At 42.4% G+C, this 25,065-nt stretch overlaps 1 protein-coding gene across 1 annotated transcript; it reads left to right on the top strand.

Annotated features, from left to right (window-relative positions):
- The first annotated feature begins 8,629 nt into the window (after nucleotides 1–8,629).
- ACADL (acyl-CoA dehydrogenase long chain) lies at nucleotides 8,630–25,046 on the top strand. Its single transcript, XM_035566056.1, has 11 exons — nucleotides 8,630–8,944; nucleotides 10,875–11,036; nucleotides 13,341–13,478; nucleotides 13,900–14,064; nucleotides 15,016–15,082; nucleotides 16,158–16,322; nucleotides 16,890–16,991; nucleotides 18,250–18,363; nucleotides 20,407–20,534; nucleotides 22,774–22,860; nucleotides 24,572–25,046. The coding sequence occupies exons 1-11, from the start codon at nucleotides 8,871–8,873 to the stop codon at nucleotides 24,663–24,665; spliced, it is 1,296 nt and encodes a 431-aa protein (XP_035421949.1). The 5' UTR covers nucleotides 8,630–8,870; the 3' UTR covers nucleotides 24,666–25,046.
- Nucleotides 25,047–25,065: the final 19 nt, after the last annotated feature.

Raw genomic sequence — 25,065 nt, 5'->3', positions numbered from 1 at the left:
TCATTTTTCAAGCTGTTCTCTACACAAATGACAGCGCTTATTTACCACCTCATTAATTTAAAAAGTGGTTTCAGTTCAAAATTTGTCATCTGTAATGCTCCTGCATATACGAAAAGTTAAGTCTGGTTTTAATCAACAACAAACATTTCTGCCTTTGTTTAACTTACAAGGCTTCTTCTGCTCTATTCCTTCATAATTCAGGACCATCACTGATCTTCTGAGTGAGGGCTGATGCTATTATTGTATCTTTTGCACCTCCCTGATAAAATAAAAACCAGCAATTAGATGAACCATATAGTCACATCACATATATCAAGAACAATTTAAAAAGAGCAGGAGTTATCTACCTTTTGACAAGTTCGCTAAGGTTCTGTAACAAGCCAAACAAATAACAGAGATCAATACTTACACAAGCTCAGATTACAGCCCTACAATCATAAAAATAACCCTACTAACCACTCCAGGGCAATGCAACCATCCCATTATACCTTTCTGCAATCTCTAAACCCAACACCTATACCTGTGTGAGACTGGTGCTCAGCTGATTGAGGTTCTTGAAAGCTGTGAAACATCTTTTAAAGAAATCCTTTGTTCCCCAGTGTATGTTAAAGTGACAACATTAATTTGCCCAGGTCTGTAGGAGCTTCCATCACCCCAGTTCTGACAGGTTCTGCACTACTCCATTAAACACAGACCGACCCTCTCCCAGCCCCTTGCTACACTGGGGATAAGAAAACTTACTTTTCTATTTGCCTGCACTAATAGGTACAGCCTCAGCTGATCAATGGCTCCTAGCCTCTGTGTCTAACACAATTAGCACAAAGCAGGGGAATGAATTCATAGCACAAGCTGAAACTGAGACCTCTCAAGCTCATTTTACACCACTAACACTGAATTGGTGAGAACATTTTTGGTTAATGCTTCAGTTAGGCTGGATTTCAGCTGAAGACCCTGAAGGAGATGGAGGAAACACTGAGTATCTTGTTAGCGCTACAGCATCCAAAACCTCAGAGATGGTTAATTGAAAAAAAAGAAATGTTGCAATGTATTATGCGAATAAAATATCTACGTTAAAAAAGCAGAAAAGCTACATAATTTGGAATCAGGAGACCTTAGCATCATAGTTACTTGGCACTTATAAAGAAACAGTTAATGGGACTGATCTCAGCATTAACTTTATCATTTGAGCACTATTAAAGCAGTCGAATGGAACGGCTTTCCCTCAAATACCAAACAAATAATGAATGTGAAGTCTGAGGCTGTAAGCATTGATATTGCTTGAGGAAAGACAGATTAAAATGCTATTGGAAGTGCTTGTTGCCAGCACACAGGATGCCACTCATCTTGATTCTGATATAATAGAAAGCAAAGAAGTACATTTTCATCCTTATATAAATACACCATTGATTACATACGCAGGCAGTAAACCAGTTCTGGGAGATGAGGCCATATGTGCACAGCCCTGTTTCAGACAACAACAATACTTTCAACCTCCAGCAACATAGATTTCACATATTAACATCCATTGTGTTCAGTAAATGCCATTGTGTGCCTTTTATATTCAGAAACTGCAGCTCTGATCTGTGTCACTTGAAAAATAAGTAAATTTTAAATGGTCTGTGACTGATGTACATAGGCTGACAGATCTGAGTAAGAGACAAACTTTGTTGAATTTTTGAATTCTTCACAGCCATCTTTGAGAACTTTTATCCCATGCCATGTGCTAAAGCGAACATAGACTGATGAACATCTCATTAGCTGAAGTTTCCTTCTATGGTGACAGACATAATAAATTCTCCCTACAGTTGAAACCCCTCCAACTTCTTCACTGGGAGTGCTGCTGTTCTTGAGCTCTGATGGAAATGATTTTGAAAAAAATTTCTGAGTAACTCACATAATCCTGCTCCAAATCAGTACCGGCACATGTTGAAAACTGCTGACAGCTGCCCAGCTACTAGAAGAAGACGTGCTGGCACATGTATGCATAAGAAGCCTTCACAGACTCAAGACCAGCGCCCTAGATTGGCAACTCCATTTTAAACATGATGGTTTGAAGTTTCTCATAAAAAGACATGAGGAAAAAAATCTTGTCCCTTGGATGGACATCATCTCCATCATCTTCAGGCCAAGCCATGTTCTCTGCTCATGAGACTCACACACTTGATTCCCACATCCCTCTTCATGCTGATACCCAGCTGACTGAATTCCCATAAAGGTCTTGGAGGGCTGTGGTGTCTCTCCAGTGAGAAGGCGCTGTATCTCCTGGTAGCGGTGTGTCTATATGCTACATGTGGTCAGAGAGTGAGAGCCTGACCGTGGTGCTCTGTCAGGATGGAGGAAGGTTACCAGCGCCCCAAAGGAGGCCCACCACTCATCAGCCACAGCCTGTCTCTCTGTCACATCACCTCGCACATGCATATTAATACCGTGTAACCCCAGGCAAAGGCTCACTAAGGACAGTCACATATCAGAGAAGTAAGTTGAGAGCCTGCATCTTGTTCAAGCTTGCCCTGCACTATAATGCCAACATAGAAAAGTTGGACGAAGATCATGCAGGTCCCCTGATGGCCAGACGTGCTAAACTGGCACCTGGGCTCTTCTTGAAAGAAGACAGCACATAAGCTTTAAATAACCTACTCAGAAACCAAAGCTCTAGGGTATTCATATCAGACATGAATAGTTGGGCACTCTCTTTGCAAGAGACTGAAAGTCTAAAAAGGGAATAAAGAGCTTTGTGAGAGGGCTCGGTGCTGTCCCTTACTGTATTTTCAAAGCTTCTGTTTTTTCCTGCAGCTTGACTTTACAAACAGCAGCACCACCACATGTAGCAAGACAGAGGAATACACAGAACCATAGGTCTTTTAAAAGGAGTCTCTATTACCCAAATATGCAGACAGCCGAGGCCCTCTGGCAGAAGTCACCTTCAGGGCTTGTATCCACTGTTTACCTGCTGTCTGAGGGCCTCTGCTCTATGACTGATCAGCTGTGAAAAACGTGCCTGCAGGTGGGTCCTGCACTTCAAACTGGATATCAAAAATGATTGGAAAGCCACATACATGCCAATCGCACAGGAAAAGCTCTAAGAAAAACTAGGACATTTGCATTCAAGGCCTGCAGTTACTTGTAGTTTCCCGCATAAAATCATCCGTTGTCAAAACTAAATCCAACACACCTATTCCTGGAGGAGAATTGCACAGCAATAGCTGCTGCTGCAGATGTCATAGGACTAATGATGTCCTAGTCCAGGAACACAAGTGGAAGCTTGTAGATGGCTTGTTTGACAGAAAAAAAATGCATGTAATGGGATTTGTTTGCTCAATTCCTTTATAATTATTTACCTGCAGTGGAAATAAAAGGCAGCAAAGAATAAGTCTTGGAAAAAAAAGAAGAGAAATCCTGACAAAGAACTGTTCAGACCTGGATAGACTTGCACAGTCTTTGTATCTGGAGAAGATATATTCCTCAGATGAAAAATAGGAACATTTTGACAAAAACGAGAACAAATTTCATTTAACCTGTCTTACCCACAGATCTCCACTTGAACACTTTTTCTCCAGGTAACTTACAACTTCCCTGTTTATAAGTTTTGCATTTTGCTAGGCCCCATGCACTTTTTCAGCATTATAATGCTTTAAATTACATTCCTTTTAGTAAACACATTTGACGTTGTTCCCAAAAAAGGAGGCACTGAAGAGACTATGGGTCCTTTCCAACTGTAGCAATGACCTATAAATGCAGAAAATCGTAAAAAAAGAACATAAACAGTGACCCAAAAGAGGGGTTCAGCCAAACCAAATTGCAACAAAGCCCAGATGTCACAGTGTCCTCAGATCAGGGTAGTAATGCACTGTGTTAGAGCCCACTGAATCGGTGCCTTTATGGCATGCTGGCAGCACTCATGGTATGAGAAAGGTGGTGATACTAATGCTGGGTATGACTGGGGACAGTAGTGCTTACTGGTATAACACAGATTGCTCTAGCAGTTTGGAGTCTTAAAGGAAAAAGTCTGGCACTAGCCACACAATATGAGAGCAGGAGAGCTAACTAGTTCAAGAGAATTTACGACTATGAATGTATGGCAATCTGTATCGCTCCCCTGAGACGTCTGTACTACAGGTCAGGACAGACAGACAGGCCACTTACTGGTATGGCAGATGACCATAAAAAAGAGAAAGATTCACCATGAAGAGGGGGAAAATCAAAATCATAGACTCACCCTGTGACCATGTCCACATGAGGAATGAAGATGAAAAGACCAGAAGGAAGGTGTACACCACTGTCACTTAACACAGTTCTGTGTCTCTGCAAACATGCAGAAGGCTGTGATAATGAAAGCACTATCCCAGACTGGAAACAGCACCTAGAAGAAGGCCGGCGATGTGTCTGCGCTTTCTGCTCTGCTGTGGTAACTATTTCTGTCCTGTTTTCTGCAAGCAGAAAATAAGTAAATAAATAAAAAGAAAATCATTGTTCTTAATGTCCATTTTTTCACAACCACCCTTATTGCCCCCCCCAAAATATGAAAAATATCAGTCTGCTTGCCACTCTCTGAGGCATTTCCTGACCTCAGGAACTGATATAGGAAGCCTAGGCAAAGCTTGTTTTTCTGTGGCTTAGGGCAGCATCTACCATCTCATAGCTCTTTTATAATTTTATCCTGTGTGTGGGCAGTGGGATTTGTCCTGCCAGATCTCCTCACTGCAACAAAGCCACCAACTCTGTGAGCAGGGTGACCAGGGCACCCCCAAGAACGTGAATCTCCTTCTCAGCCTCAACAGACCCAGGACCAAGGTGCTAGGCTCACCCTGGAGCCAGTCCATGGAGAGCACTCCATGCATGATGGGACCTCACAGGCAGGCTCAAATCTTACCTCTGGGCACCCAGATTCAGCAATTCCCACCAGTTTGTTTTATTCATTTCCTTTTGACACCCCTCTGCATTAACACTTTCCCGTGCATGCTTCTCTCCTGCCTAATCCGATATAATACAGGATCAGGCTCCTGAATGAAAAAATGGTGTGTATTTTCAGGCTACAGTTAGTTTTCCGGTAAGGGTGCTTCTGGTAGCACAAACTGCATTGCCAGAATATCAGACCAAAACCAGGAGAAGCAACACTCCCTTCCTGACGCAGCTGGTCAGTGAACCCACCAGGGGTGGTGCCCCGCTAGACCTTCTCTTCACAAACAGAGAAGGACTGGTGGGAGATGTGGTGGTTGGAAACTGTCTTGGACAGAGTGACCACGAAATGGTAGAGTTCTCTATTCTTGGCGAGGCCAGGAAGGGGACCAGTAAAACTGCTGTCTTGGACTTCCGGAGGGCTGACTTTGAGCTGCTCAGGACGCTGGTTGGCCGAGTCCCTTGGGAGGCGGTTCTGAAGGGCAGAGGAGTCCAGGAAGGCTGGGCGCTCCTCAAGAAGGAAATCTTAACGGCACAGGAGCGGTCCGTCCCCACATGCCCAAAGACGAGCCGGCGTGGAAGAAGACCGGCCTGGCTCAACAGAGAGTTGCGGCTTGTGCTTAGCAGAAAAAAGAGGGTTTATAATCTTTGGAAAAAAGGGCGGGCCGCTGAGGAGGACTACAAGGATGTAGCGAGGCTGTGCAGGGAGAAAATTAGAAAGGCCAAAGCTCATCTGGAGCTCAACCTGGCTACTGCCGTTAAAGACAACAAAAAATCCTTTTACAAATATATCAATGCGAAACGGAGTACTAAGGAGAATCTCCATCCTTTACTGGATGCGAGGGGAAACCTAGTTACTAAGGATGAAGAAAAGGCTGAGGTGCTTAATGCCGCCTTTGCCTCAGTCTTTAGCGGCAATACCGGTTGTTCTCTGGATATCCAGTGCCCTGAGCTGGCGGAAGGGGATGGGGAGCAGGATGTGGCCTTTGCTATTCATGAGGAAATGGTTGGCGACCTGCTAAGGAGCTTGGATGTGCGCAAGTCGATGGGGCCGGATGGGATGCACCCGAGGGTACTGAAAGAACTGGCGGAGGAGCTGGCCGAGCCGCTTTCCATCATTTATCGGCAGTCCTGGCTATCGGGGGAGGTCCCAGTTGACTGGCGGCTAGCCAATGTGACGCCCATCTATAAGAAGGGCCGGAGGGCAGACCCGGGGAACTATAGGCCTGTCAGTTTGACCTCAGTGCCAGGAAAGCTCATGGAGCAGATTATCTTGAGGGTCATCACGCGGCACTTGCAGGGCAAGCAGGCGATCAGGCCCAGTCAGCATGGGTTTATGAAAGGCAGGTCCTGCTTGACGAACCTGATCTCCTTCCATGACAAAGTGACGCGCTTGGTGGATGAGGGAAGGGCTGTGGATGTGGTTTACCTTGACCTCAGTAAGGCTTTTGACACCGTTCCCCACAACATTCTCCTCAAGAAACTGGCTGCTCGGGGCTTGGACTGGCGTACGCTTCGCTGGGTTAGAAACTGGCTGGATAGCCGGGCCCAGAGAGTTGTGGTGAATGGAGCCAAATCTGGCTGGAGGCTGGTCACAAGTGGTGTCCCCCAGGGCTCGGTACTGGGGCCGGTCCTCTTTAATATCTTTATCGATGATCTGGATGAGGGCGTCCAGTGCACCCTCAGTAAGTTTGCAGATGACACCAAGCTAAGTGCGTGTGTCGATCTGCTCGAGGGCAGGAAGGCTCTGCAGGAGGATCTGGATAGGCTGGACCGATGGGCTGAGGTCAACTGTATGAAGTTCAACAAGGCCAAGTGCCGGGTCCTGCACCTGGGGCGCAACAACCCCAAGCAGAGCTACAGGCTGGGAGATGAGTGGTTGGAAAGCTGCCTGGCCGAGAAGGACCTGGGAGTATTGGTTGATAGTCGGCTGAATATGAGCCAGCAGCGTGCTCAGGTGGCCAAGAAGGCCAACAGCATCCTGGCCTGTATAAGAAGCAGTGTGGCCAGCAGGTCTAGGGAGGTGATTGTCCCGCTGTACTCGGCTCTGGTGAGGCCACACCTCGAGTACTGTGTTCAGTTTTGGGCCCCTCACTACAGGAAGGACATGGAGGTGCTCGAGCGAGTCCAGAGAAGGGCGACCAAGCTGGTGAGGGGTCTGGAGAACAAGTCTTACGAGGAGCGGCTGAGGGAGCTGGGCTTGTTCAGCCTGGAGAAGAGGAGGCTCAGGGGCGACCTTATCGCTCTCTACAGTTACCTTAAAGGAAGCTGTAGTGAGGTGGGGATTGGTCTGTTCTCCCACGTGCCTGGTGACAGGACGAGGGGGAATGGGCGAAAGTTGCACCAGGGGAGTTTTAGGTTGGATGTTAGGAAGTACTTCTTTACCGAAAGGGTTATTAAGCATTGGAACGGGCTGCCCAGGGAGGTGGTGGAGTCACCATCCCTGGAGGTCTTTAAAAGACGTTTAGATGTAGAGCTTAGTGATATGGTTTAGTGGAGTGCTTAGTGTTAGGTCGGAGGTTGGACTCGATGATCTTGAGGTCTCTTCCAACCTAGAAATCTGTGTCTGTGTCTGTGTCTGTGTGTCCCTTCAGGAGGCCCATCAGTAGCAATAGCAATGCCTCTGGCGCCATCTTGTGGCTTAGGCACAACATTGCTGACCAAAAATGAGGAATTTTTGTCTGTTGAAAAGAATCACAACAGGTTTAGACTATGGCCTGATGTACAAAAACACCCAGATCATGGGAATTCTCTCAGAAGATTATGTTCTGTTCACCTCCTTGTAAATTACTAGCTTTAAAATGACGACTTTGAAAGCTATCTTCTGTGTTGCTCTGCTTTTGAGTTTTGAGCCATTACAATCTTGTTTTTGTTTTGTTTCTCAACAAATATGAGTGTTTGAAACCTACTTTTTGCTTACAAATTTGTGCCACCTCATGACTCCAGGAGATAATGCCTGAAGTTTCCCCTCCACCATGTGGGGAGTGAGGAAAGCATATAAAATCTCACTGCCTGGGGCTATATATTGTTTTAACCCAATCCTCATCACAACAACCGTTAATCGACAATATTTAATTTCTAGGCAGTTTGTATTTCAGGGCTTCTTTGTTATTGTTAAAGGAAGCAGGTAGGAGCTCCTTTCTGAGTGGAAAGATGCTCATTGATAGCTCAAAACTTTCCCAGATGGCTGACCCAGGAGAGAGGGGATGCCACCAACAAAGCCTTGGGAGAAAGGGCATAACAGGGATGTGGTCGTGAGGTAAAAATAAGAACGCCAAAAATTTTGGCACACTTGTTCTGTAAGTTAAAACCCACCTGGGGCCTGTGGAGCTGTCTGGCTGCTGAGAAGGACCGTGAAGGGTGCTGCTGGGTCTGGCTGTGGCTCCTCTTGGGCACAACCCTGAGGGACAGCCCCATCCCTGAGGGGACATTGCCTCAGAGGAGGCAGGACACAGCTGAGTTAAAGGCCTCCCAGAGGTTGGGAAGGGTTCATGCCCAGTGAAATCACTCAAATAACCCCCTAAATAACTCCCTGAGTACACAGCCCCCTTCACCCCAGTACCCACTCCCCTCCTCACCCTGCTGTGGGGTGCCTGAGCCATGATTGTTTCTGCTTCCTCGCTTCCTTCCATAACGTGATTTCCAAACTACACTTAAAAAACGCAGATATTTCATCGTAATCCTATTGTAAACACGGATGGATTAGAAGGAATTTATAAATCAAGGTAGGCAGAAGCGTGCTTGATCACACAGGCGTGTATTTCATGACAGACTTCAGGGAGCAGAAATCCTTCCCTTTACAACACAGGGCAAGGAGGGGAGCAACGCCTCCCTGACTGAAAGCTACCTCTGAACAAACTGAGGGATTATATATTATACATATAAATATAAAATCAACTCCCGGGGAGGCGCCCCAGCAGCCGGGATCGGCGGTCGGGGCCTGGCGCTGCCCCACCGCCACGCCCCGGCGCAAAATGGCGGCGCGGCTGCTCCGCTTGCGTGGGCTCTTGCGGGCTGCCGGTCCCCGGCCCTTCTCTACCCAGGCCAGGTAGGGGGCGTCGGGCCGCGGCGTGGGCACGGTGCCGGGGTCCCTGGGGGGCTTTGAGGAGTGGGGAGGCGGCGTGGACGGGTGTGGGGGGGTTATCCGGGCGGCTGTGTTTGGGGCTGGAAGGGGGAAGAAGGAGCTCATCAAGGGAGGCACTGAGGGGAGGGGGGTGTCCGTTCGTTGGGCGTTATGTGGGGGCACAGATGTCTAGGCAAATGTACAATGTGCATGTTTAGTCACAAATGTGTTGTGCTCCCCTGTCTATGTGGGAGTGGGTGTGTAAGTGCTCGTGGGGTTACTCACAGTGTATGTACCCATGTATGTACATGTATATGGTCGTACATGTGAGTGGTGTACATGCCTGTATGTATCTGGAGGGGTTATAGGCATGTGCTCATGTGGCAGGAAGCTTTTAGGCACAGATACAAATCTCTAGCTATATAAGTGTGTATACACATCTATAGGTGTCTATCTATATGCGTATGTCTGTGCCCTGCTTGCAGGAGGGCAGCCAGGATCCGGGCGAGCCCCCTGAGCATCCTGGGCCCAACAGCTTTGGGAGCGTCCTCGCAGGGACGAGGCTGACCTTTGCTCCACTTCTGGTCACGCTCAGGGACACGGAGTCCCAGTGGTGACAGCAGGTGACAGGGAGGACGTGTCCTTGCCCTTGTGAGACAGGCTATCCCACTGCAGGAGAGGTTATAGGGGGAGCAGCAGGGCCCTGGTGGCCTTGGGCAGCCTCTAAATTTTGAGCTGTGCCGCTGTGGGGTGGTGGAAGGTGGTGGAAGAGCCCTTGTCTGCGTGCCAAGTGGGCTGTGCGCCCCGAGACAACAAAAGAGACATCTTAAATGTAGCTCAGTGTTGTCATAAGTAGCTTTAAAAATAAGCTACAGCTTTTGGGAAAGTCGTTGTATACCTAGCGTGGGAAGCCTGCGTCTGAAAGCACAAAATATTAGCAAGCAAGTTGCAATACTGCATAGTTTGGGCAAGGATTGGAGAATGTCTTTTCCATTATAATATAGCTCAGCTCTGTGGATATGATTTCTGATGTTTTGTGGCAATAAAGTAAAAGCAAGTCAAAGAACCCAACGCACAAAGGTGAGAAATGAAATCTCAATTCAGCCATAAAGTGGTATGTCATCCTTTACACTGTAAGCTCCTGGAAAAGTTTTAAACCGTACTTACTGATTTTATTTACGCTTTCCTCATGCGATTTCCACTACTGAAATCTATTGCTGTTTCAGTTTTCCTTTTTTCTTTTTTTAAAAAAAAAAGCTTATTTTTGCAGATGTTAGTGTCGAGTTCTGGGATGATTGACCTTCCTGTGCTAACTTTTTAATGTATGCAAAAATAATAAAAGCTAGGAGATGTTAGTATTATTTTCAAGGTTAAAACTTTGCAGAAGTTTATGATAATGCAGGGTCTAATACAGCGGTAAGAGTGTGCAAATCCATGTTGTACTTTTATTTTGGAGAGTTTAAGTTTTTGCCATTATGGATTTCAAGTTTTGGGGCTTTGGGGACCGTGTATGGGATGAATTAAATATCACTGAAGGATCACAACCCACAAAAAAACTTTGCTCAATCAAAAAGTTTGTTATTTCAACTGAATTGCTTTTGGGGGTTGTGCCATGGGGGGATGAGGAGGTGGTGATTTTTAGCATCTCTAAGGATGAGAAATTTTATCCCCTTACTTATATATGTATTGTTATTGTTTTTAATGTATTTGAAGTGTTAAGGACAAAATGTTCTTGCTTTACTGTCTCTCAAAGCCCAACAAAGTACGGTATTTATTGTGAGTATCCTTTGGATGTAATAGCAGGCTAGACTTGTGATATGAACTAAGTTTAGCAGGCAGATGTTTCCTTTCTTATAAAAAGGTTACGTAAATAGGGGTGCCTGTGTTCAAACGGATGTTCGCTTTTCTTTTTTAGCCCTGCACATGCTGAACAGCATGGCACAAAGCGCCAAGAACCTTCTTCGGCTAAAAGTTTAACCGATATAGGAACTCGGAGGATCTTCACATCCGATCATGATATCTTCAGGGAGAGTGCCAGGAAATTCTTTCAGGAAGAAGTGCTGCCTTTTCATGCAGAGTAAGATACCTTTCAAACATTCTGGTTTGCCAAATAATTTGCTTTTATTCCAAATACGCTTTTTTGGGTGTTACTTAATATGACAAGGTAAACAGGATATTTGTTTTCTTTTACCTTTTATTTTCAAATTGACTTGATTAAAACAAATCTGCCTATAAAACTCACATGTGGATGAGGTGCACACAATCAAAATTCACTGAATGCTGAGTTGGCACCATCATTTTAGGCATTTAAGCAGGACAAATGCAGTTTGTAGAGTTTCAGCCGAAGTATCCCTATTAACTCTGACACTGGTGTCTTGATGGTAAAGTTAAGGAGACAGTTACCATGTTGTCATCCAAAAAGCATTAACATTGTGTCTAGATTAGTGCAATGGATATTGCAGATACAGTCCATGCAGGATGGTAAGCTGGAGTATGCATTACCCAGAAAATTGCACAAAACATTGTGGTTTAAATTCGCATGTTTTTTGCTTCTGTGGAAGTGTGCGTGCTCTCTTCTACACAGTAGAGGTGTCGTTCTTCCACTGAAGTGGAGCTGGAGTTTTTTTCCCCTTATTTTAGTTGTATAATATTATAGCTGGGGGGGGTGAGGTGGGAAGGAACCGAGAACATTTTTTTTGAAGGGAATGAACTGAGAACATGTTTTTTTGAAGCATTAAGCTGCAGTACTGTCTTGAGCAATTTCACTTTACTTGAAAAAACATGCCTGTAGAAGCAGTGGGGGGGATAACGAAGGGCTTATTCTTCAGTCATGCTGCAGGACAAATTTCCTGATGCAGTTCAGAGTGTATCTACAAACAATCGAGATGGCACAACTGAGTGGGTGAGGTGTTGTGGCTCTGGGGCAGAAATGAACAGCAGGAGGCAAAGGAAACTGCTTATATCAGGATTGTTGCCAGGTTTTTGTTTTTTTACCCTCTAACCAGGACCTCAAAGTCATGGAAAAGTGGATTTTCCACTATATAATCATATTCTGTGCACAAAAACAGATAGTTTCCTTCATCTTTTGTTAGCATGACTTCTGTTTACAAAGCTGCACCAGATACTGGATCTGCTTGAGGTTAATTATGATCTATTCACTAGCTTGCTGACACCACTATTTACTAGGTAGATTGGAACAAGTCAGACTTCTGTTCTTGCATCACTTCAGCGACCTCTGAAACATTTTATTCTCACACCTTTGAAGTAAACAAGCAGGCTTCAGGCACAGAATATCAATTGGCTGAGCCAACATGAAGAGACTGGCATGGCATCAATGAACGTGGATGGTTGTGAGAAGGAAAAGTTTTAGTGATGGGTGACATAGAGACAGGAATAGCCCTGAAAATGGGGGGACAAAAAAAGCAAGTATGGTCATTAGAGGGATTTAAGGTTTCCAGTGCAGGAGCAAAAGCTCTGGGAATAAGCTTAAGTGTATAGGATAAGATACATTATTAACTGTGGATGAAGTGCTGTGGTATAGCTCTAACACACGTGAGTGTGTTGGAGGAGTCTCTCTCATCCAATTTATCTACCATATTATTTCAAAAATGTGGTTTAAAAAAAAAAAAGCTGTTCTGTGCCATTAATAGCCATCCAGCTTCCTAACACGTTGGCAAACTCGGTTAAAAGGTAATATTTTTCTGAGAACAAGTGATTCCTGTAGTTTTAAATGTGCAGACTGTCAGCAGATGAGCCTTAACTGTCTATTTGTGGACTTGAAACCACCGTACAGCGTTAATTTACCAAAGTACAGTGCAAAGTACACAGACTTTTTTTTTTTTTTACGTATATATAAAGGTTGCTAATGTGTTGACAGTTCTTTCTTAAAAAGCAGTTCTCATTGATGCATTTGAAATCTTTCACAAACTGATGTGTTTATATGCGTTTTGTATGTGGGAAAAATAGTGTGTCTGGAAGACAAAGACCTGCTTGTAATTATCCAGATGGTTGTGGCTAAATCTCCTAAATCCTGGTCTAGTGCTCAGACCAATAGGCAGCACAGCCTTTCATAACAAGGCTTAAAGAGATGTCAGGTTATATATTGGAAACAGGAGTTCAAACGTGTTATATAGTTGGTGTCTGTGGAATGCCAGTGGTGTTTGTGGGCTTGGAGAATGGAAAACCTGTTATTAAGCCATCACTTCTTAGCTGGGAAATGTAGTTGTCTCTTCACCCCACTTGTGTGTTGCTGAGACTGAAAGTCTCTCTCCTGAGCAGTGAAACCTGCCTGAAGGTGCTCTAGTGTGAAGTGGCAGCCATGACAAATGGGAGAGAGTACGGGGGAATTTAATGGATGACTCTGTTGTTGTGCTGTTTGCAGATGGGAGAAGGATGGCCAGGTGAGCAGGGAGCTCTGGGAAAAAGCTGGACAGCAGGGCTTGCTGGGTGTTGCTATTGCTGAAAAGCATGGAGGCATTGGAGCGGATATTCTCTCTTCTGCCGTGGTCTGGGAGGAGCAGTAAGTACTAGACACTTCAGGAACAGTTTCAATCATATTACCAATAAACTGTTTTTGTCATAAGATTTCCTCTACGGTTACAGAAAATAGTGTTTCTCATGAGAAGGATACTTTAGACCTATATAAGTCTCTCCTGCTTCAAGTATTCCAGATAATTGTTTAAGTAATAAATGTCATTGTGCTCTACTGCTAGGACTTCGTGGCCGAGGGAAGCACTTTCATTAGTCTTCTAGGTTATACAACAATTTGGCTGTGAACATACATTCTGTAAATAACAGTACAAATGCCACATGTTCAGGTTATGCCTGAGACTTCTGTGGGGTCGAGCTTTTTTTCAGTGTTGGGGCCGTGTTGTAAAGTTGTCAAGTTCACTGGTTAAATTTCTGCCTGAACTGTTTTGTTTTTTTCCCCACTTTCCAAGGATGTATGTTAACTGTACTGGCCCAGGCTTCAGCCTTCATTCAGATATAGTCATGCCTTACATTGCAAACTATGGCTCTGAAGAACAGATTAAACGCTTTATCCCTGAAATGGCTGCAGGCAAGTGTATTGGTGCCATTGCCATGACAGAACCTGGGGCTGGCAGGTAAGCTAAAAACAAAGACAGATGGTCATAATGTTATGTGCAGTCTACTGATTTCTCAGTGGAAAAAAAGTCACGAGTATCCTGGTTATATGGTCATCTTAGTAACTACACAATAACCCAGTATAGGTAGGACTTCAGACTTACAGATTACAGCTTTGTCATTTCAATATTCTTGCTTAGAAGGCATTTCCTTATTGTATTGCCATTGGCAAATACGCTTCGCATTTGCTTTTATAATATGAATTTATAGTTAATAATCTGCTTGTCATGTGAATATAATTTTAATATGAAATGTAATAAGGAGAAAATTACATACATCAGCAAAGAAGGTTTGACTTCTTTGGTATTAGATTTGTTGTGAAACAGAGCGTTGTATTGTTTTTTTCCCCTCTGAATCCTTTCAAAACAGAAGTGTCCCTCCTTTACTGTCATTATTGAAGGACAGACAGCACATGTTTTGGGTAGACACAGCTGATCTGGCCAGTTTCCAAAACAGAGGAACAGGTGAAGAGCAAAAGCTTTTGGTGTCACACTTCTCCAGCTGGTAGACATTGCCAATGGCTTTTTGCAGAGCCTCCTCGCTAGGACTGAGCCTGCTTGGAAGATGTCCTTTTGTCTGGCATTTGTCTTCTGAAGCATATCAGCATAAGGGGAGGCTGACCCATTACTGATACATCGGTGTCAGTTCTTGATTATTACCACCTCCCAAAAGCCAGTACATTAAAATAGGACCTCATGCTCTTGTACAATGGCGTAGATTTACATCCCTTTCTGCAGTAGGCTTTTGGTTTGTTACACTCCAAACCATTTCACCATGTTCCGTTATCCTGTGCATTTTCACTGACTGTGTGTAGGGATGGTATGAAGTCTACTTTATATTGGATAGAATTTAAGATACAAATTGCAACTTCTGGAACAGTTTCTTGAAGGACGTTTTGAATTTCATTCTAGTGATTTGCAAGGAGTACGAACATATGCAAAAAAAGATGGAAGTGACTGGATTCTTAACGGGAGTAAGGTAAGTGAGCAGACATGTATGCCACTTGAAGCCTTTGGTAGCTGAATGCACACAGTGAGGGATGTACACTGGAATCAGTGTTTCCTCCTAGTCCTTCCACTTTTTTTTTCCAGTTGCCTTTTTTTTTGTAAGACTTATTATACTTTTGCTATTGGCAATTTATGGACCAATTTATGGAAGGGTTTGAGCAGGTAGCTTTGTAGCTTTTAAATAATCATATGTAAAGTTTTTCTTTTTCCTTGAACTGGAAGAAGTCCTGCATAGTATAAGCAGAACCAGGGTTATTTCTCAGTGCTGAGGTTGAACAACAAAATATATGTGCTACCAATGTGAAATCTTCTGTGGTCTGAGTGGCTTGTTAAAATGCAAGCTGTGGAATCTTTATTCAGGAACCTGCTGCTCATATTAGAAAGACAAAACCACTGCATTAGATTCCAAGTATATGCTGTCAAGCTGTTACAAAGCTGGCAGCATTAACCTCATCTTTTGTTCCCATAATAAGAAAGCGAGAGGGCAGAAGTAAAGTGTTGAAATAGAAGTGTGGGTTCAACAGATGTGTGGTAGGGTTGTTTTTGTTTTTTTAAAGCTTCATCCTTCTGTCCCCTTATTTTGTAACCCTGTTGGAATCATAGTACTGACAGAGACTTAAGGCCTTAGCAGAATTTCAGGTGGTGAGAATGCATGCAAGCAATTTTTTTACAGTAGGTGTTTAAAAGAATACTCATTTGTTCTGTGTAGCTGAAGTCAAGACTGCGTTTCTTTTGGTGGAGTTAGGATGAGTCATTATGGCAGGTGGATGGATAATTCTGCAGAACTGTAGCAAGCAGTTGTTAGTAGAAACCATCAATAGTTTTTGTATTTTATACCTTGCTAAATCATATTTTTTAAAAGAGAACCTCTCTTTTAATTTGATGTATACAGTTGATAGCACTTTCTGTCTTTATCATGGGACAGACAAACGAAACAGGTTTGTGTTCTTTAACTTAAATTCTGATCCAAACCATGCCTCTCAAACTAATTCCTCCCTTTGACAGACCTTGTTCTAAAGCAAGTTTGTTTTTTTTTCCTTATACAGGTATTCATCACCAATGGTTGGATGAGTGATGTAGTGATTGTGGTTGCAGTTACAAACCGAGAAGCCCGATCTCCTGCCCATGGAATCAGCCTTTTTCTGGTGGAAAATGGAACAAAAGGTTTCATCAAAGGACGCAAGCTGAACAAGATTGGCCTGAAAGCTCAAGTAAGTTCATACAACCTCTAACCCATAGTAGACTTGGAGGAATTCTAAAACTGGTTAATTCCTGGCACTAGCTAAATAAAGATAGAATGGAATTGTGGTGTTATCCTAACTCTTAGGCTTTAGAGCACAAAAAATATGCATCCAAAGTACGTATGCTGAGTTTGCATATGGACGTCTGAAGCACATGACGTGCAAGGAGAGGTTACAAAGCTGGATTTCTTCACTCTGAAGAAGCTTGGAAGGGATGGGATCATGTTGCTGTCTTTAGCTTTGCGTAAACGGTGTCTGTAGAGATGGAGGAGAACAGTGAAAGGGTAGCAAGGCACACGGGTTACGCTGAGGAAATTTCTACTTTGGCGCTTCAGGAAGTGTAACTGTACAAGGCCCTCAGCTGTCTGCGTTGCTGAAGCTGCTTCGAGTAGGATATGGGTGACCTCAGGAGGACCCTTCCAACCTAATTTTTTCTATGACTTAATGCAATAGCATGAAAAAATGGGACACAAAAAAAAGTGAAATGAAGAGATGAGAATGTCAGACTAAAAACCCTTGCACTTAAAATCCTCTTAGGACACAGCAGAGCTGTTTTTCGAAGATGTGCGGTTGCCAGCAAGTGCCTTGCTTGGAAAAGAAAACAAAGGCTTCTATTATTTGATGGCAGAGCTCCCTCAGGTAAGAGGAATGAAAGTGTTTGTTGTCTTTAGGAAGAATACAGAGACCCAACATTTGTCATTGCAAGAATCTGCTTTAATCTTGGAGATGATCAATCTTGGAGAGCCACATCTGTCTCAGAATTGGGATGTCTGTAAGCAGTGTCCTGTTGATACTACTGTTTTCTACCTGAGTTATGCAGTTTCTAGTGCTAAAATGCTCAGTTCTTTGGGCATTAGTAACAGTGTTGACATCCCACCAGCTCAAAGCCAGAGCTCTGAATCCCAGTTATTGAAGAACCTGAACGTAGGGTATTATATTAAAGAACGTGTCAGTTTCCTTGTGCACTTCTAGTATGGAACCATTTTGCTCAGTAGACTACATACACCTTGGAGCTCTCATGCATTTGGCATTCTCTAACGAAAGACCAAGCGTTGCTGTTCTAACTTTTCTAATTGTAGAAGCATATTAAAGATATAAGATTTTTTTTTTCTTTATTCATATAGCAAAGTAAAGAAGTTGTTACCAAAATGTCTTGCTAGTGAAAATAACACAGTTTGACTTACTGAAGCTTTGGAATGATTTGGGAGGACAAAGAGGCAATGTGATTTTTTTTCAAAACACAACTGTGCTTTGTCAAAACTGACTGTTTGCCTCATCTGGTAAAGGTCATGTTTATTTAATTTTATACTGTGAGTAAATATGAAACCTGATTAAAGGAAATGTACTGCTTTAAAAAAATAGATGCACTCATAGACAGGTTCAATGGAATGCATAAGATGACTTCACCTGTGCAAGAAGCAATCGTTCTGTACTTTGTTTTTCAACAATTTATGAGAGGAAGGAAAAACAGGCAGTGTTCTTGTAGGTTTTGTTTTTTCAAGGGTTGTCCTATTGAAATAGGTAAATACTGTGTGTTGTTTGTTTTGTGTTTTTTTTTTTTTTAAATGAGCTGTGAAAACTAATAAGCAGAAATTGATGTGAAGCTTTCAGTCAGTAGGAATCCTATGATTGACATGTAGCTATTTTTCTGGGGTGATGTTCTATCAGAAAAATGACCAACAAGCCTTAAAAGCGAACTTCAAGCATCAAGACATTTGTCCCGCTCATTAATTTCAGTAACGTAGTGTCTGGTTTGATCCCTAGTGTGACTTCTGCCCCCCTTTCTCAATGAACATCACTGAACATCTGTTTCCCAGTTGTGCATTTACGTGTGTGTGTCTGATGCACAGAAATGTAGGACTAATTCCCCTGGATTCTGTAATTTGTGTTTCTAAAGGAGAGACTGTTAATTGCTGATATGGCTCTTGCTGGTTGTGAGTTCATGTTTGAAGAAACAAGGAATTACGTGAAGCAAAGAAAAGCCTTTGGGAAGACGATTGCACACTTGCAGGTGAGTTTAAATTGTAAGACTTGTAAAGCCAGATGCACAATGGAATTTGTATACATTTGTACCTGTAATGTTGAGCAAGTGAAAATCACCGGACTGTTACCAAAGGATTGCTTGCAGAGACTTCACTCTTGGGCTGTGGCTGTTCCTTTATGCCCAACGTTTTTAAAAACCACTAAAAGGCAACGCGTGTATTTTAAGTCAATAAGGTACACTACAGCAGTACCGCTTTTGGAAGTGAAATATGCTGTAGAAACTATACTGGCTTTTTGCTGGTGATGAAGTAAAAACATTTTATTGCTCTTAGGCTTGCATTTTACCATCAGAGGTCCTAATCACTGGGTGTATTACACCTGCTTGGATTCCTGTATGTGCCTGGAATCCTACAGACTGCAGAAGAGCTTGGTGCATGTGCAGGTACTGCAAAACTCTGCACATAATGCATTGCAGCAACATGATCTTTGTGAGAGTGATGCTCAGGGTCCCCAAGCAGTGACCTTGCTGCCTGAATGCCTGCAAAGGTGTTTGTATTCAGCTTTATGGGTGTAGTAACAAGATTCCTCAACTACCAGGTAGCTGGATATTCAAGTGATAGCATTGTAAAACTGTTGGATTTATTGCTGGAGTATAGCTCACTTTTGACAGTGCTAATTAAGTTATATTTTGAGGCATGCTTGTGCTATTTAGCTGCTGTCATAAAACCCAATAACATGGAAAGCAACGTTTGATGTTGTAATTTTCCTGAAAACTTCATCATCTTTTAGGGCTGAAACAGACCAAGTTCCTGTATGTTTCATCTGTAGGATAGGAGTGACTCCTATGCATTGGAGGATGTTAGCTTCTTTTGATATACTTAGAGATAATTGGAGCTGGAGTATTTTTATTTTTGTCTTGACTTCCTTTGTCAAAATCAAATATTTAATTGTGAATAGCAGCAGAACTGAGCTCTTCAGAAGCTGGAATACGAGGTATGTATCTTTCAGGAAATTATGATCTTCTTTTCTTTTTGAACTTAGTATTCAGAAATACTGGAATTTAGTATGTGCTAGGAGCAGTTTTAACACAAATGTATTTTAAAGTTTATGTAGGTGTAGAATGCTTTCTGATTGTAGTAGTTCACTGTGCAGAGACCTCCAAAATAACGTTTTCTACGGTAAACCGTTGCCAATCACCAGGAGGCCAAATTTGAGTCAAAAAAAAAATAATTAATTCTTGCATACTTTTTCAGTTTCCTTTTTGCACTTAAATGTGCATGGAATCAAAAATCCTTTCTAATTAGAGCTTTGACTTGCCTAATTCTTTGAGTTCTGCTATAGTACGGTATTAAAAACCGGTTATGTTAATTGTCTGGGGAAGCAAGAAGGCTTTTTCTATAAAAGTTTAAAACTGTGAGATTGGGCAAAACTTCTGTTCCTGTTTGGTGCTTTGATCCAATTCCTACCAGAATTGCTCCAAGACGGTGACATACTTGCCTTACTGGATTTTAGGTATCCTTAGCAATGGATTTTACCTTTTCCATCTAGAAAGTCTTTTCCAATGTGGCAGAACTCAGTGTCAGAAAGCTTTCTGATAGTTGGTCTAAAAATTCCTTTGTTTTTGCATATTTCTTGGCATCGCTTAAACTCCGAAAAACTGAATGCTCAGGAAGTGCATCCAATGTATGATGAAATAAATGTTACAGCTAGAGTGAAAGTACACTCTCCCACAAGAGGGAGCAGAGAGTAACAGAGCTCCCACTACCTCTTAACTCTGTGCTGTCTAGGAACTTGTTTTCAGGCTTTTGGGGGGTTTTCCCCATAATGCCACGTTTTGAGTTGGTCTAGAGGATTAAAGGGCAGTAATTGTCTCTAATAAGATTGGTAAAGATGTAATTGTATTGAAAACAAGCTACATGTAGATATAAAGAGCCCAAACTGTTTTGAAACAGTGATATCTAATAGAAATGCTTCTAGAAAATGCTTCCCTTTCTACTTCAAATGTAACTTAAAAACAGTACTACTGCTGCTCTTTCTTTCCTCTGCCTTGTCCATCCACTACCAAAATAAGACTGTACAGCACAAGTTGGCAGAAATGAAAACGCAGATTTGTGTGGGACGAGCCTTTTTGGACAACTGTTTGCAGCTGCATGCAGATAAACGCCTGGACTCCTCCACAGCTTCTATGGCTAAGTATTGGTATGTGGTTAAAGTAATTTGGAAATGTTATTTGTATAATCTTAACAGGCGTCTAATAATAAAAATGCTGAACTGCTCAGATTTGAACAAAAGATAAAATTACTGTCTGATTAATAACATTGTCAGTTTCTAGTAGAGGCCATTAGCTTTAACTTAAATTAAGTAGTCAAAAACAGTCAGTTATGTTGAAAACCAGGGCTGCTAAAACAAATCAATTTCAAAGTAATAGCATGCTTTTAAAACAGGCTTCCATTAATACTAAGACTAGGACTCAGCCTCAATTAAAAGTGAGCATTTCATTGGTATTCAAATTGTTACATTTTTCTATAACAAATCATTTATTTTTTCTTTTTTCTTAACCACAAGTTAATTTGAAGCTCATATGATATAGAATACTTTTCAGTTAGCATTACTTAGCAATAGTTGTTTGGCCCAGCTACTTTTCGAAGCTGTTTGGTTTTGGGAAGAAATAGTTGGCTACAGCCATTGCTGCAATTGAGACTAAACAGTTCTTTCTTTTATTAGCCAGAACTTCTCCTCCCTCTCCCTGTATTTGATGGTGTTATCTGTTAACTTAGGCTTAACCAGAGAAATCTGGATGAGTACAAGCATCTAAGATAAGGCACATGAATTTGTAATAGCTTTATCTTGACAAAAAAAGATAGGAGGAAAAAAGCATGCCAGGCATTAACAAATAAGGTTATAGAAAATAGAGATTTAAAGGTTCTAGACCTTCAAAAGTAAGTGTAGAGTTAATAAGCAGAAAATGCTGATGGAATCCAGTGAGAACACCTACTACGAAAGTAAGGATTTTGTTTGAATGCTATTCCTAGCACTGTTTACCTAGAAATAACGGGTATGTAAGCAGACGCGTTCAGTTCTGAGGAGGAGGAAACAGCTAGTGCCAGCTCAGATGCAGACTTACTTCCTCAACAGATTTTTCCAAAGCAAGGAATTTGAAACTCCTCTATCCACTCACGTGTTAGTGCCACAGTTTGTCATGGGTTTCCCCATTCCCTAATAGAGTTCCTGTGTCTCCTTTCCATAGCACTCTTAGATGGTCTAGAAACTGTTTGAAAGTAGAATTGCTTCATTCCCTAATATTTCAGGAGACTATCTCCCATTAATTTTGCGTATTAACTTTTGCCCAGTCAATGACTTGATTTAGAGGTTGGGTGAATTTTGAAGTGTAGCTTGTGTCTCTCTCCTGATACCTGGTGAAAGGTGTGTAGACTTTGTGGTGACCAGTTGTACTATATAGCTAAATTTGGAGATATACTTAAAGAAGGCAGTTGGCAGTAACTCACTGTTGCAGATTTAAAATTGGTATAACAAACTGTAAGAACCTAGCTGGAGGGTTGGTTTGGAGAAAGGACTCCTCTTACATTCTTCCATGAAAAGCAATTGACTCCAATGGTCATTGTCTTTACTTCTGTTATCACTCTGAAACTGTTTTGCTTTTTTTATTTGTTTGTTTTTTCCCAGGTCATTTAACTTTAGCTTGAACTTCTAGTGCAGTTAAAATCCTAGGGGTTCTTATGTCTGATTTTCATTGATTGTTTGAAATAACATGAAGTATGCAGCTTGCCAGAAGCTGAGAGATGCAGGACATCAACTTCAAAGGGCATGTTATCCCTCACATTCTAGAGGGAAGGTTTACAAAACTGAATGCTTTAAGAAAATTATTTTAGATCATAAAATTATTGAATATTTTGCAGTGAGCAATCCTGTTTAAGAATTAAAGTATTCGTAAGAATTTAAATCTATAGGTTTTTTTGGGGAAAATAAAGTATTCCCTAATAGTGGTTATATTTAAAGAGCATCATGGTGGGGGGGGGGGGGGGGGGAGGGGCAGAAAGCCTGCAGTGTTCTTGAATTTTATGATTCAACTGAAGGATTTGATAAGAACAGAGAATATACCAACCTGCTTTACAAAAGAAGTCTCTTGGCCTGTGAGAAAGGTAAACAGGTTTGTTTGTCTTGAAAGCTTTCCTTCTCTGAAAGCTCTTCTGTAAGGGGAGCAGATCTTAAATGCTTTTCAATTCAATGTATGCGTTCCTCATCACGCAGGAAGAAAATAGCCCTCACAATCTAAAGTATTTTAATGGCCAACGCTTTAGATCAGTTATATGAAATAAAAAGGTTGGCTATATTTTTGTCTTGGTAACTTATCTGTGTCTCTGGTAATGTGTCCCAGCATACATCCTTCTAACAACCAATTTCTTTTTCATTATTTAAGGTCGTCTGATCTCCAGAACAGCGTAGCTACTCAGTGTGTGCAACTGCACGGAGGCTGGGGGTACATGTGGGAGTATCCAATTGCAAAGTAAGCGTAAGATTTCAGACTTGAATGATGAAGGATTCCTAGCAAAGTAAAATGAGGCACTTTTACATCTACTTGTCAGTTGTTTTGTGTTAGTACTGATTTACTGTTCCTTTTCTCGTCATGTTTATTGAAAGGCAATCCTCTGTACAGGTGTCTACAGGAAAGCTTTGTTTTGATCCTCCAAATAATTCATAACCTGTTGAGCAATTGCCTGTTTTTCACAAAACAGAAGTTCTCCTTGTAGGAGTAATAGGGGGGAAAAAAGGTATTTAAAAAAAGAAAATGAGCTAGTGTACATAATTTATCTGGAATTAAATATATATGCATGAAGGAAAGAAAATGTTGGTCAGCCTAAAGCTTCCTAATACTGTAAAATAACAAGTTGCCTAATCAAGAGCATGAGTGGTTATGTTCAGCTTTTCGTACCTTTTTAAATGATAAAGCTGAGGGATTTACATGTAGAGGGAGATTTGTCATTCCCAATTTCTTGCTTGCTTTATGTATTTTGGAACAGTTACAGAGTTTTTACTATTTCCTTATATTATCTAGGAAGACTTTTGGTTTTATTTTTCTGTATATTCCATTGCCACAATAATGTATGTAGAGCTTCTGTTTAAAAAAAAAAAAAAAGTTAGAAGGGTTAAATTGAAGTTGAAAGAAAAGTAGAAAGGTTAACCCCAGTTGTTATAAGCAGATACCTAGAGTTCATTTTTTTTAAAGTGAGCAGGTTTAGATTCGTTATTCTAAATATACTTAGAGTATGAAAAGTTACTTTAAAACAACTGTTTAACGTGTGTTTTTAATGCTCAGACACTTTTTTTTTCTTTTGAGTGTCCTGCATGCTATCTCATTAAATAGGGAGGTCAGCAAGCCCCGCTCAGGGTGTCTTTGAAGTGTTGCTTATCTGTGTGTGCAGCGGCTGTCCGTATGGGGATGGTGATTCCTGTAGTTCAGCAGCTGAGCTACAGGGATCAGGGATCTACAGGGATTGAGTGGGCTGCACTCCCTGTATAATGACGCAGAATTAGGATGGAAAAGCACACTGTCACCCTGTGTGCTGTCACCAGCCATGCATGTCCTGGGGCCAGTTCCAGCACAGAGATGGAAATGCTCTGGCTGCATGCAGCTTTTCAGCTGCTGGCCCACATGGAGCTGGAGCTGGTACCAGCGGAAAGCTGTAGCCAGGCTGACGAGAAGAAAATTGGCACTTTTCCTCCCAAGGTGTTTAAGGCCCACGGGAAAGAAAGAACTGACAGCGCTGGTAGCAGTCCTGTTGACAGGATTAGACAGGCCAGGGCATTAGAGCAGATTACCATGATAACTATCAGGTTGGCTCTGCGGGAGTTGTTTTTTCACAACAAGGAGGCACCTGGCTCTCGGAGTTTATGCAGGCGTGCTGTTGTCGAACAGGATGTGGGCGGGGCCGAGTGGGGTTTTGGTGGCCGGAGCTGAGAGAGCTGAGTTAATGCACTGGGGATGTGAGGGAAAGAGGGAACAAGAAGTGAGGGGGGAAAAAAGCGGTAGGAGTCTGGTTTTGTAGAGCCTTTAAAACACCTTGATGTATGTGAATCTTTTTAAAAATGGGAAGAATAGCTTACTGTGAAAAGTGGGATCTTCAAAGATAAAAGTTGGTACTTTTCTATTTTTATTGTATATGCAGTTCAAGGAATCTTTATTTAAATAATCTTTTTTCTTTTTTTCCCACCCTCAGAGCTTTTGTGGACGCCCGTGTTCAACCGATCTACGGCGGCACCAATGAAATAATGAAAGAGCTGATTGCTAGAGACATTGTCAGTGACAAGTAGGGCGGATGCTTGCTCCTCTGAGAACCTCCCCCACCCCTTTTATAGTAATATATGGCATAAAATCAGACACCAGAATGTAAGTAAAAGAGATTTATGTAGCACACCGAGCTCCTTCAAGGAGGCGAAACCTAGTGAAGTGAGGTGGTAGCAGCAGGAAGGTGCAGGAGGTGAAGGAGTTGAGTTTAAAGGAGGCATGTTGGGGTAGGAGTGGTGGGGAGGAGGACTGGCCGCAGTCCTTGCTCAGGACAAGAAGCCCCCCGTTCAATGGAAGCCGTCTGCTGGCGCCGCCCTGGCTCTGCTGCACTGCCCCGTGTTTACAGCCGCCCCGTGCCTTACCCCCGTTCCCCTCGGGCTCATTGAAATAAAGCATTTCTATGCACACCCCGCCTCCCTCACTCCC

Source organism: Cygnus atratus, chromosome 6 (assembly GCF_013377495.2).
Source record: "Cygnus atratus isolate AKBS03 ecotype Queensland, Australia chromosome 6, CAtr_DNAZoo_HiC_assembly, whole genome shotgun sequence".
Classification (NCBI taxonomy): domain Eukaryota; kingdom Metazoa; phylum Chordata; class Aves; order Anseriformes; family Anatidae; genus Cygnus; species Cygnus atratus.
This window is presented reverse-complemented; position numbering and strand designations above follow the sequence as displayed.